Here is a 13,581-nt window from a genome sequence, read left to right as displayed (position 1 = left end):
ATTATTTCACATTCTACTCCAGTTTTTGTTATTCCTGCAATATTTGATCAATTTCAAAAATTAGCAGAATATTTTGAAAAAGATATTGAAACATATGAAATATTTCAATCAATTTTATTTGATTTTAGATTATGGACACCATTTTCTTTTACATTTCAAAAATATGTATTACAAAAAGTAGTTCAATTAATGAAAGGAAATAATAGATATATGCAATATTTATCAGATTTATTAATATTATATTTTCAACCAGAATTTCCATCTAATTTAAAACTTCATACAAAAATGATAAGAAAATTATCAATAAATGAAATTAATGAATTAAGAAATTTTATTTGGAAATCTATGGGAGATTGTATTCAACCAAATAAACAAACATTACAACCATTTATTAGTACTTTAAATATTATTAAAAATGATAATATTTTTATAGAAGGATTTATAATGTTATTAAAATCAATAAATTATTCATCTAAATGGATTGAAATATTTATTTCTTATTTATGTCAAGAATTACTTAATCTTTTATTTAAATTTAAATATACAATTAAAGCATTAATATTTGAATGTATTGGTAAATTTTTGGAATTTGTTGATTCTAAATTTCCATATTTTCAAAATATTTCACAAACAATTCAATTGACTATTTCAATTGAAGGTATTTTTACATTAGAAGAATTAAGAGTATTTCAAAATTATCCAATTAAAATAACAGAATTAATTAATATTCAAGAAATATATTTAAATATATTTCAATATTCTACAAATGAAGTTGCTGATAAATTAACAATTTTTTGGATTTCACAACCAAAAAATTTAATTCAAATTTGTAATGGAAAAGAAATAAATTTTAAAATAGTCGAATCATTAATTAATGGAATTAAAGGTGATTTTAAAAGATTGAGAACAATTGGATTATTATTAAAAAGAAGTTTAACAAATGAGTCATTAAGAAATTATGAAAATATATCAAAACTTTATTTATTATTTATTAAAGTTGATGAATGTTCAGGAGAATATGCATTATTACCAGATTTATTATTTAATATAAGTAAAGCATTAGAAGAAAAAAAAAGTGAAAAAGGATTAAAAGCATTAGTAATGTGTACTAATTTATTTTTAACAAAACTTCTTCAAACAGACACTCCTAGAGTATTTACTATTGAAAGTATTATTCCATTTTTTGAAAAATATAAAGATAATTCTTATGTTAAAAAAGCTTTAAGAAAAATGAGAATTATTCGTGCAATTCAAGTAACTGAAAATACTAATGAAATAGTTCAATTAAAAGATAATAAAAAAGAAGTACTTGCTATGTATGGAGTATATTGTATGGATAGAATTATGATAACAAAAGTATTAGATGTTAGAGAAAGATTAGTACAATTATTTTTAAATATTAGTAAAATATTTTATGATGATTTAATTAAAGAAATTAAAAATTATCAAAATGGTTCTGAAAATGAAAGAGAAGAAATGATTGATTTATTAATAAATGGAAAAAGTAATCATTTAGAAGAAATTATTAATGGAGTTATATTTTCAAAAGTAAGAAGAATTCTTAGTGGGTATGCATCAAATATTTTATTAGATGATGAAGAGTATCGTGCTATTTGTAATGATGAAATTAATTTAATTGCTGGAAAGAAAAAAGAAAATAAAGAAAATACTCTTTGTGGATTTATTGGTAATGAAGTTAGAAATAATTGTGAAGAAAAAAGAATTGAAGAATTAAAAGAAAAATTAAATAAAGAAATAGAACTATTAGATAGAAAATATAAAAAATTTGATGGAAAAATGATGAATGAAATAAATGGAATACCAAAATATTGGCAAATTGAATCAATTGAAATTGATGGAATGAAAGGAAATTTTAAAGGAAATGAAATGATTGATTTACATAAAGAAGCACTTGTTTATTCTAGTGAAAGAAAAGATAAAGAAATAGAAATGGATAATGAATCATTTATAATTAAAAAAATGAATTCACATAATGTATTTATTGAACAATATTGTGATAAAGAAGAGATTAATTATTCACAACAAATTATATTTGAAATGAATTGTGAATTAATTACAGAAAAAGCATTTATGAAAATAAAAGATTTTCAAAAACCATGGACATTAAATGGAATGATTAAAGTAATTGATAATATATTAATATTTAATGAAAATAATAATAATAACAATAATACTACGAATAAACTAATTATAAAAAAGTATAATATTAATAATATTGAAGAAATACTTCCAAGAAGATATTTAATGAAATATGAAGGAATAGAAATATTTTTTATGAATGGAAAATCAATGTATATTATATTTAATAATAAAAAAAATATGATTAAAGTCTTTACTTTATTAAGAAAAATTAGTGGATTAAATGAATTTAATTTAAATAATTTAATTCAACAATCATTAAAAAAATGGCAAAATGGAGAAATAAGTAATTTTGAATATTTAATGTTATTAAATAGATATTCAAGTAGGTCTTATCATGATTTAACTCAATATCCAATATTTCCATGGATTTTAAAAGATTATAAATCTACATCATTAAATTTAAATGATGAAAATATTTATAGAGATCTTTCATTACCAATTCCTTGTATTAATCCTGAACGTTTTAAAATTGATCAAGAAAAATTTAATCAATTATTTGGTGAAAATGGTATTCAAAAAGATCAAATACCTTATTATTATACTACATTTTATTCTGCTTGTGATTATGTTCTTTTCTTTTTAATTAGATGTGAACCTTATACAACTATGTTTATTAAAATGAATAATGGTCATTTTGATAGACCTGAAAGAATGTTTTATTCAATTGAACATTCTTGGAAAACATGTATGTCAAGTACTCAATGTAATATTGAATTAATTCCAGAATTTTATTATTTACCAGAATTTTTAATAAATGAAAATCATTTTAATTTTGGTATTTTACCTGATACAAAACAACAAGTAGATGATGTCTCTTTACCTCAATGGGCAAAAACTCCTGAAGAATTTATTTCATTACATAGACTTGCATTAGAATCACCATATGTTAGTTCACATCTTCATCAATGGATTGATCTTATTTTTGGATATAAATCTACTGGAAATGAAGCATTAAATGCTAAAAATTTATATTATCCAACTGCATATGAAGATAATTATGATCCAAATCAAATGGATAAAAATGAATTAGAATTATTTTTACAAAGACATATGTTTGGTGGACAAGTTCCAGTTCAATTATTTAATAAACCACATCCACCAAGAATGTTTATTCAATCAAATACAATAAATCAAATAATTGATAAATTAGATATTGGTAAAATCATTGAAAGTATTCAAATAAACAATGATGATATAATGGTAATTGGAGATAAAGGAATATTTAAAATAAGTATAGATACTAATAATCATCTTAAAATAAATGGAAATATACAAATTAATAAACCAAATTATATTCATATTGAAAGAAATAAATGTTGTTTTACTTCAGACGGTAAATATTTATTTATTGCATCAAAAGAAGATAATAATATTCATGTATATCAAATTGATAATGGAAAAGAAGTATTGTGTTTAAAATTACATTTAAATACAATAAGTTATTTGTCTATTATAAGAAATAAAAAATATGATTATTTAATTACTGGATCAAAAGATTCTACTTTGTTTATTACTAAAATTAATTCTAAAACTCCTTTATCTTTAGGTAAAATTAAAATTATTACAAGTCATGAAGGAGAAATAATATTAAGTAAATATGATATTCATAATGATTTACTTGCTACTATTTGTAAAAAAGGTATTATTACTCTTACTAGATTAAGTTCAATGAAAATAGTTTTAAAGTTTAATATTGATAATCCAATTAATGATTTAACATTTTGTGATAATAAACTATTTATTGTAACAACAACTAATTTACTTTGTTATTCATTAAAAGGTAAATTATTATCTGAAATTGAAGAAACATGTGATTTTATTCTTCCTTTATTTAATAGTTCAAATATTTGTTGTATTTCTGATGATTTAATTACTTTTCATAATTCATATAATTTATCTCAGTGGAGTTCAAATGAAGAAATATTAATAAATGAAAAAATATGTTCATTATTTATAATTAATCATTCTATTTGGATTTATACAATATCTGGTAATATTGTTAGATTAATACAAAAACAACCAATTACTCTTTAAAACAAATTGAATTACTTCTTTAAATTTAATTAATATATTTTAATTTCAATATGGCTTAACAATTAATAACACAACTTAATCCATAATGTGATGATAAAAAATTAAAATTATCATTATTTACATCATATGTATGAATATATGGATTTACTATTTCTATTTCTTTTGACCTTATAATAAGAAATATATAATCTTCACATCGTTTAGATAATTGATCCTCTTTCTTTGTTAATACTGTTTCTAATGGAAGTTCTTTATTATTATTATCAAAATATGTATCTCCTGTAGTAATTGGATGACGATGAAGACCATTATAAATAATATCTTTAACAATTCCAATATCTGATAATTTGTCTATTAACTGTACATACTCATCAGTTTGTTCTTCAATATATTTAATAGAATCTTTCATTTCACTTTCTTCAGTTTCACCACTTTCCCAAAATGTTTCATCAATAATTGTTTCTGCTTTAGCTAATGCATTAATACTAAAATCTCCACAAACTAGAATAGGATATTCATCTTTACTAGTTTTTGATAAAATAAATTTAACTAATTCATCTAATTGATTCAGACGTACTTGATTAACAAGGGGATTATTAGAAATTGATTGTAATTGAGTATTAAATATATGTAATGTTGTTGATTCATTTGGTTGAATTTTTGAATATAAGATACCTCGAGATAAAATTGATTCTGGATATATCCTTGATTTAAAGATATATTGATCTCTATCTTTTAAAGGAATTCTACTTAATATAAGTAATCCTCCATCACAAATAAAACAAGGTAATATTGGAGTTAAACTTACTAATGAATGTGTTAATCCTTTTTCATATGCACACTAATTTTTAATGAGTGTTATTTAATAATAAATTTTATATAAACAAACTTCTATTAAATGTGCTCTTCGAGCTGAATATGCCCCAATAACGTCTTGTAAAAAAATAATGTCAAAATGTTCTAATACATTTTTAATAAATAAATCTAATCTAACATTCTTAAAATCATCTCCTTCATTTGAAACTAAAGGTGCTCTCATACAAAGGTTATAAGATAAAACACTAATTTGTTGTGTTGAATAATCACTTTCAATGAGTATTTCTTTTAATGTTATAAAACAATTTCTATGATAACACTGAAATACAAATATTGCAATAAACAATATTATAATCACTGAAACTATAACAGCTAGTGATATATAAACTTTTGGTGTTAAAAATATGTTAAAATCCAATTTAGTAGCCATTTGTTTTAATTATTTCTACTCCTTTTTTTTTAAAGTTTCTTTTTTCTGTTTAATTTTTTATGATTTTCTTAACCAAAAAGAAATTTGCATTTTTTAAAGGAGTTGACAGAAGATAAATTGATTTGTTCTATGAACTTCTGAAAATATAACACAACAATCAACATTATGACTATTCCATTTTTTGGTATTTTTTTGGTATTGTAATATAAAACAAAATTATAAAGAAATAAATTATACTTCAAAAGGGTTATTTTGTTAATAAAAAACAATCTTTAACTTAGAAATTATAATTCATTAAAAAGAAAATGAACATTGAAGAAATAGCACAAAAAGGTGTTTCATTAGCGTTTGAAAGAAAAATGAAATTACAAGAGGTTGTAGAAATAAATTTTCAATTTAGTGAATATATTATATCAAATCCAGAAGAAAAGGCAAGATTAATTAATCTTATTATTTCAGATGTTAGTAAAACAGTTAAAACACTCATTGAACCTTTTTATTCAAAAGGAGAACATATTCATGAATTAATTGCGTGGATTAAAGATGTTAAGAAACAATTTGAACAAGCACAAGATAATATTAAAGGAATGTTTTGTATATTATCAGATCAAAGAAGATTAAGAGTTGGTATTTCTTTTGAAAAAGAATTAAAGAAATGTTGGGGAGAGAGTGTTATTAAAGAACTAGAGAAAACAGATATTATTGAATGGTTAAAAAAGCAATTAAAAGAGATTAAAGAAAAAGACAAAAATTATCCATTTGCTATTGGAGAATTAATTTATTTTTTAAAAGAAGTAATAAGTTGGCAATTTGGAGAAAAAGTTAGAGAGAAGTTAAATGAATATATCAGAAATGATTTTAACAATGATTTTAATGAAGCAAGACAAAGTGGTGAATATATTAAGAAAATTAATGAGTTAATGAAAAAAGAAAATAAAGTATTACAAACACTATTAAAGGAAGATGAAGTTACATTAAGAAAAGAAATGAATAACAAATTTGTATTTATTGAAGAAGTCATTTATGGATTAAAGAAATATTTTGAACATTCTGACATTCATGGAATAAAGCAAAGTCTTCAACTATTACATCTAGTTTCATTGAAAGAAGATATTATTAATAGTTTTAAGTCTCTTTGTAATAGTGGAAGTAAACAATATATCAAAAAATTATTTGATTGTTTTAAAGAATTTAACGCAGAAAAAGTATGTGAAACAATAATGATATTTGATGAAATTCAATCTGATAGTATTTATGGAGAGTCTATTATAAGTGGATTAAAAGAAGGTATCGCTTCTTCTGATTGTCTTCTTAAAAATGGTGATACTATTCATGTTATAATGACTAAATATGCTTTTCAAATTATAGATAACTTTAATGAAACAAAAATTATTCAATTTATGAAAACACTTATTCTTCTTCCTTCGAGAGATATTTTTGAAAGTTTATTCTGGAAAACTCTCTATGGAAAAATTGTTTCAGGAAAAATTAAAAGTATTGATACAATAAATGTTTTTGTTAATTATCTTAAACAATATTTTGGAACTTCTACCGTTTCAAGAATATCAAGTCTTATTCAAGATTATATCACTTCATTAGAACTAGTTAAACAATTTAAAGAAAAGAATACGTCAAATGTTGAACAGAAAATAAAATTTGATATTGTTGTATTTGGATTACCTCAACATGAAATCAATTCTATTGTTCATTTACCCCCTTCATTAGATGCTATTTTCCAACCATTTAAACAATTTTATTTAGAAAAATTTCCAAGTAGAAGAATTAGTATTGAACCAGAACATTCATTATGTGTAGTATCATTTAGTTTTAATAATAAAACTTTATTATATTGTACAACTATTCAATATTGTATATTATATCATTTTCATTCAAAATATGAATGTTGCATTGAAGAATTATCAAAGTCAATTGAAAATAGAACATTTTTATTACAAGTATGTGATAATCTTGTTGCTCATGGATTACTTATTAAAACAGAAGATACTTATAAAATAAATAATAATTATCAACCACAACATACTGTTACTAATATTACTAAACTTATTAAAACTACACCTCAAATGAAATTACTTGACATTAATGAAGATGTAGAACAAAAACGATCAATTCAGCTACAATGTTCAATTATTAAAATAATGAAAAGAGAAAGACAAAAACTTATATCAAATTTAATAAATGAAGTTGTTATTGAAGTTTCAAATTCATTTACTCCAACAATATTAATGATTAAAAAATCAATTGAGTATTTAATTCAAAAAGAGTATTTAAAAAGAAATGAAAATAATAGCTCAATGATTGTTTATTTAGCTTAATTTAATTTTTTTCTCATAATCCAATAGTCTTGGTCTTTTGAATCTTGTTTTTTTACTTCAAAATGTAATTTATCATAAAATGCTTTACCTTCAACATTACTTTTTAAAACTAATAAACTAATTTCACTACAATGAGCCTTCTTTGATATTATTTCAATAACATTCATCATTTCTTTTCCAATCCCTTGTCTTCTATATTCTTTCTTTATTTGAATTTCCCATAAATAACACTGAATTCCATTCCCAAACAGCTCAAACCTAATACAAACAAATCCTTCTTTAAAAAGAATATAAAATCCATTTCCTTGTTTCATTTCTTCCATTTTATCATGATCATTCCATCCTAAAGAAGATACTGAATCTAAAGAAAACATATTTTCTTTGACAAGTTCAAAACACATTTGTAGTTGTTCTTTTTTTATAGACTTACAAGGGATAATTTCAATTGGATGAGTTGTTAATTTCTCATTATTTAATTGTAACTATTAAGATGATTGTTAGAATAAGTAATGTCTAATTAATTCTTTATTCAACAAACTTCATTAGCCATCTTTAGTAAAAGATTTCCACGAGTTGCTTTTTGATTTGTTCTTCTCATAAGAGAAATTCTTTTTTTTTAAGAGTTTTGCATTAATTTATTTAAGAATTTTATTAAATTAAAAAAAATTTTCAATCAAAAGAATCAATTCATTGTGAATAATTTTGCCATATAACAGAATATTGAGGGGTATTAAATGTTTGTTTTAAAGTCATAATAACAGCATCACACATTTCATATAATGCTTCATATTTAACAAATGAATGTTGAAAGATTTGAAGAATTACATTTAAACTAGACTCACAAACTTTAGGATTGTAACAAATTAGTCTTCCAACTCCTAATATCACTGTACATAATGCTTCATTATCACTTAGCCCATTCACACTACTAAGTAATTGAGAACAAATATTTCCAATTATTGGTGCAACTAAATCAGGAAGCTCTTCACCAATTCTAGCAAAACAAATTAACATATTTCTTTTTGTATTTAATTTAAAATCAGATAAATTATTCTGAAGAAGATATAATAAACGTTGATAAATAGAATTAAAATAACTTTGCATATCATTTGTATATCTTTGTATAATAATACCTAAAGACCATAATACATTTGATAAAATAGATGGATGTCCATTTTCTAAAACAAATAATAAACTATTCATTACATTTCCCATTATTGGTTTAATTTCATTTGTAGAATATGTTATTAAATCCCCAAGTAATCCGTATGATGCTATTGTCATACAGTCTTTTAAATAATGAAGATATTTTGGTAATGATTGTGCTACCATTTGTAATATTTTTTCAGATAATGTTGGGTTTACTGCTAAACAAGAAGATAATAAAAGTAAACAACTTGATTGCATTTCAAGATCTCCTTCACTTGCATTAAGTAAATTAATAGCAAAATCTTTCATTGAAACAGTAACTGGAATACCAACATCTCCAAATCTTGGTAAAATATATGAAAGATTATAAACAACACTTTCCATTAATTGTGGTGAATTAGGAAAAGCACTGGCATATTGAATATATTGAGAAATTACTCTTTTTAATAATACTGAATTTAATTCAAAAAGTTCTGGAGCGACATCTACTAACTGTGACATTAAATCAATAACTCTTCCTCCTACAAATACTGGTGGTTCAATATGTTCTAACATTAAATTTAATATTGTTGCATGTTGTTGTTGAATAAATGGTAATTCTAAATCAAGAAATACACTTAATACTGATAATGATTGATATTTTACTCTTGGTACTCCTTCTTTTATTAAATGAATAACTCCTTCATAGACTTTATTTATTTCATCTAAAGTTAATATAAATCCAATATTTGATCCAACTCTTTGAATAACCCACATAATAACATATTGAATTAATGGACTATTATCCATTTTATCTAATATTTGTATAAATACTGTTTTAACTTGTTGATTAAATTGTTGATTATTTGGATTCCATCCTTTACAAATAATACATCCAAATACAAAAATTGCTGCTTCTTTATATTTCCATTCTGTTGATTTTAATTGTTCAGATAAAAATGGTAATAATAATCCAATTAGTTCATTTCCATAACAAATAGACATCTGATCTAATGAAACTCCAATTTGCTTTCTCTCAGTCATTGCTCCATCACCATCTAAACAATCATCAGCTTCATTTCCAATATCACCTATTTCTCTATCTGTTAATACAGTATGTGGAAGTAATAATTGAAGTAATGAAGGAAGAACTTGTTTAATTTCATTACAATAAACACTACATAATTCTCCCCATACCCCACATGCATGAATCCTCACACTTTCATTTGGGTCATTTGTTAATGCAACAAGAACATGAATAACTTGACTAATAAATTTCTTTAATACATCAGGAAAAGCATTTGTAATTGAAGTAATAATTTGACATAAAATAAGTCTTACTTTAGCTGAAGAATCATTATACCTTTGAATTACTGTTGGAATAAATGTATCTGAATCATATAAATTAAAAACAGAAACAGCAAGTGCTTCCATAGCACTTTCACGGATTTCATCATTTGGATGATTTAGTTTATTCATAATAGCTTGATAAATTAAAGGAAGTATTTGTTCTAATTCTTTTCTTGTACCAATCCCAATATCATCTTCTAAAATCATATATAATGTAGCTAAAGACCCTTGAATAGATGGAACATCATTACATTCATTTAATACTGAAATAAGTTTTTGAAGTAATTGATATTTATACTGTACATTAGCTTTAGTATAACAACTACATAATAAATTTGCTGCTGTTGGTCTAACTGAACGTTCAACTAATAAAGGTAAAATACTTCCAGTAATCGTTGATACATCCATATTAGTGTGTGAAATTGATTGTCTTAAAAAAATACATGCAATTTGTTGTAAAGGTTTGTATTGAGGTGTTGCAATTATTTGTAATAAACAAGGAATATAATCATTATATTGAATTATTTCATTATAAACACTCATTAATTGTGTGTTTTGTGTTTGGTTTTGTAAAGAAACTGTTTGTTCAAGAAACTGAATAACAAGAGCCAAATGTTGTTGAGAAACGTCCATGAGAAAAAGCAAATTCTTTTACTTTTTATTTTTTTTAAACCCTATTTTTTTCTTTTGTTTCTTTGTTTTTCTTCTTCTTTTTTTTTTATATTACTTGAACTGTCTAGTTAAGTAATGGATAAATATTCTCCTACTATCCTTTTAAACACTGAAACTGAACCTGATGGAATTTATACGTATAAAGAAGACCACGTTATAATTAGTTATTATCATTTATATAATGAAAGAAAAACTGGCTCAATTTGCTCTTATAAAGTAAATAGAGAAACAAATCAATTAGAATTATTAACCAACAACAGAACTCCTGCAATACATAATTTAGGAACAGTAGTTGTTGGTGATACAAAGTTTATTACTGCATGTACAGCAAATGCAAAAGTATTATTTTTTACTCCAAATGATGAATTGAAAGAAGTAAATTGTGCAATAATACCAGAAGAATGTGAAGTATTATCAACTTCTGTTGGTGGTGAGACATTAGTTGCATCAAGAAATGATGGTTATATATCGTATTGGAGATTATTTAGAAATGGTAGATGGAAACCAGTTAAAGAAGTAAAGTGTCATGACGCCGAAGTATGGAGTGTTGCCATGAATATTGATGGAAAAACATTACTTTCAGGAAGTGATGATACATATTGTAAGGCATGGGTAGATGATGATATGATATTTAAAATTCGATTTGATGCAGGGGTAACTGATTTAATTTGGAGAAATCAAACAAATTTCTTAGCTGGAAGTTATGATGGTTCTGTAAAAGAATTTGATATTAGAAATTGGAAAAAGCCTTTATGGGAAGGTCATATTGATGGTGGGGCAGGATGGAGAATGAGCGACCAAGGAAATAGAATTATTGTTGCTGGTGCTTGTGGAGGTGTTGCTGAATTTTGTCAAACTTCAAATGGGCTTTTTGAAAAAACATTTCAAAAATATGAGCCACACGACAGTATGGTATATGGAGCTGATGCCCTTGGAAATGATATTCTTGCATGTAGTTTTTATGACAAAAAAGTTGTTTTATGGAGGAGAAATGATAATTAAAATGGTTAGTTAATAATTAATAATTATTATTTTCATTTCAAAATCAATGTATTAAAAAGATGAAAGACAATGGTTTTATTTGATTACAACTAATTTATTTACGAACAATAGAAATTGAGGAAGAATAGACTTTTGTTAAAATAATTTCATTCTCTTATTTTAAAAGTAAAAAATAATATGTAATTTGTTATGTTTGTTAACTGTTACAAACAAAATTTGATATTAAAAAAGAATAAAATATAAAATTACTTTAAGTAAGTAATTAATAAGAACATGATACAAAAAAACAAAAGAATGAATATCCTTTAGAAATTGCATTTATTTTTATGATAAACCATTAATTAAAACAAAATCAATCAATTTATTTAGATGAAGAATTGTTACTACCTTCACTTACCGATTCACTCTTATCGTTTACATGTTGTGGTAATGGACTTACTGTTGGTGTATTTAAATTGAGTAATGGGGATTTATCTTTATTGGTTACTGTTCCATCAAGTGGCATTGGACTTGCAGATGGTGTATTTAAGTCAATCAATTCTGTTGGCTTTTCAGTTGAGTCTGATGATTCATTTTCTTGTTTTTTCTTTTTTGCATCTTCAGCTTTTAATGTTTCAGCAATAGATGCTTCTCCTTTTGCTAATCGTTTAAGTTCTTCAGCACATCCTGATTGTTGAACCAAATTATTGAAGATTGTTGTTTCTTGTTCAATCAAATTAATTGGAGTATCCATTTCCATTAAATGACCATCATCAAATACCATAACTCGATTAGAATCCATGATTGAATGTAGTCTATGTGCAATAGTTAATGTTGTACATTTTTTGAAATTCTTTCTAACCATTTCTTGAATCATAATATCTGTTTGAATATCAATTGATGCAGTTGCTTCATCCATAATTAATATTTTAGCTCCCTTTAATAATGCTCTTGCCATGCAAATCATTTGACGTTCTCCAAGTGAGAAATTTTCTCCATTTTCTGTAACTATATAATCCAATTCTTTATTTACATTAACCAATTCTAATACATGTTTCATTTCTTCATCACTCTTTTGGAATGTAGGATCAAGATTTTCTCTAATTGTTCCACTAAACATAGTTGCTTCTTGTGGTAAAATACACATTCTTGATCTTAATGTATGCATAGGAATTGTTGTAGTATCAATTCCATCAACAAGAATTGACCCACCTGCAGGTTCTTCAATTCTAAACAATCCTGCCATCATTGTTGATTTTCCACTTCCTGTTCTTCCAACAATACCTATTTTTTCTTTATCATTGATAACAGCATCTACTCCTTTTAAAACTAATGGTAATCCTTCACGATATCTAAATTGATATCCCTTTAATTCAATCTTTCCTTCTTTTGGCCAATCCTCTGGTATTTCTTGATACTTTCTTTTCTTCTCTTTTGTTTCTTCAACAGGAATATCTTTTAACACTAATACTCTTTCTACTGATTGCATAACAATATCTACTTCTAATATATTTTGTGAGAAATCTGTAATAAATCCTCCAAGCGTTGTAATATTCATTAATGCAACACCTGCTACTCCTGATTCAATTCCTCCTTTAACTTTCAAAATAACAATAACCATAACAGTAATAATAGCAAGTCCAACACCTAACCAATCTAATCGTTGTGAATACC

General features: G+C 24.1%; 7 protein-coding genes across 7 annotated transcripts in view; 3 read left to right on the top strand and 4 right to left on the bottom strand.

Annotated features, from left to right (window-relative positions):
* Positions 1–189: 189 nt before the first annotated feature.
* Positions 190–4,197, top strand: EHI_061030 (uncharacterized protein; the record flags this gene model as incomplete). Its single annotated transcript, XM_647059.2, has 1 exon — positions 190–4,197. The coding sequence occupies one exon, from the start codon at positions 190–192 to the stop codon at positions 4,195–4,197; it is 4,008 nt and encodes a 1,335-aa protein (XP_652151.2).
* Positions 4,198–4,252: 55 nt separating this feature from the next.
* On the bottom strand, positions 4,253–5,443 carry EHI_061020 (uncharacterized protein; the record flags this gene model as incomplete). The annotated part of the gene is made up of 2 exons (XM_647060.1): positions 4,253–5,038; positions 5,087–5,443. The coding sequence occupies 2 exons, from the start codon at positions 5,441–5,443 to the stop codon at positions 4,253–4,255; spliced, it is 1,143 nt and encodes a 380-aa protein (XP_652152.1).
* Positions 5,444–5,748: 305 nt separating this feature from the next.
* Positions 5,749–7,776, top strand: EHI_061010 (cullin, putative; the record flags this gene model as incomplete). The annotated part of the gene is made up of 1 exon (XM_647061.2): positions 5,749–7,776. The coding sequence occupies one exon, from the start codon at positions 5,749–5,751 to the stop codon at positions 7,774–7,776; it is 2,028 nt and encodes a 675-aa protein (XP_652153.2).
* On the bottom strand, positions 7,773–8,374 carry EHI_061000 (acetyltransferase, putative; the record flags this gene model as incomplete). Its single annotated transcript, XM_001914056.1, has 2 exons — positions 7,773–8,258; positions 8,315–8,374. The coding sequence occupies 2 exons, from the start codon at positions 8,372–8,374 to the stop codon at positions 7,773–7,775; spliced, it is 546 nt and encodes a 181-aa protein (XP_001914091.1).
* An 89-nt stretch (positions 8,375–8,463) lies between these two features.
* Positions 8,464–10,887, bottom strand: EHI_060990 (HEAT repeat domain containing protein; the record flags this gene model as incomplete). The annotated part of the gene is made up of 1 exon (XM_647062.2): positions 8,464–10,887. One exon carries the CDS (start codon positions 10,885–10,887, stop codon positions 8,464–8,466), a length of 2,424 nt encoding a protein of 807 aa, XP_652154.2.
* Positions 10,888–11,001: 114 nt separating this feature from the next.
* On the top strand, positions 11,002–11,928 carry EHI_060980 (WD domain containing protein; the record flags this gene model as incomplete). Its single annotated transcript, XM_647046.1, has 1 exon — positions 11,002–11,928. The coding sequence occupies one exon, from the start codon at positions 11,002–11,004 to the stop codon at positions 11,926–11,928; it is 927 nt and encodes a 308-aa protein (XP_652138.1).
* A 361-nt stretch (positions 11,929–12,289) lies between these two features.
* EHI_060870 (uncharacterized protein) overlaps positions 12,290–13,581 on the bottom strand; it is a gene marked incomplete at both ends in the record, with an annotated part of 2,523 nt that continues 1,231 nt past the window's right edge. Inside the window, one exon of the mRNA XM_647064.2 lies at positions 12,290–13,581. This exon is cut by the window's right edge and continues 1,231 nt beyond it. Coding sequence (XP_652156.2) covers positions 12,290–13,581 — 1,292 coding nt within the window.

Source organism: Entamoeba histolytica, genomic scaffold (assembly GCF_000208925.1).
Source record: "Entamoeba histolytica HM-1:IMSS scf_1104750517185 genomic scaffold, whole genome shotgun sequence".
NCBI lineage: Eukaryota > Evosea > Mastigamoebida > Endamoebidae > Entamoeba > Entamoeba histolytica.
Note: the sequence above shows the minus strand (reverse complement) of the source record. Positions and strands in the feature narration are given on the sequence as shown.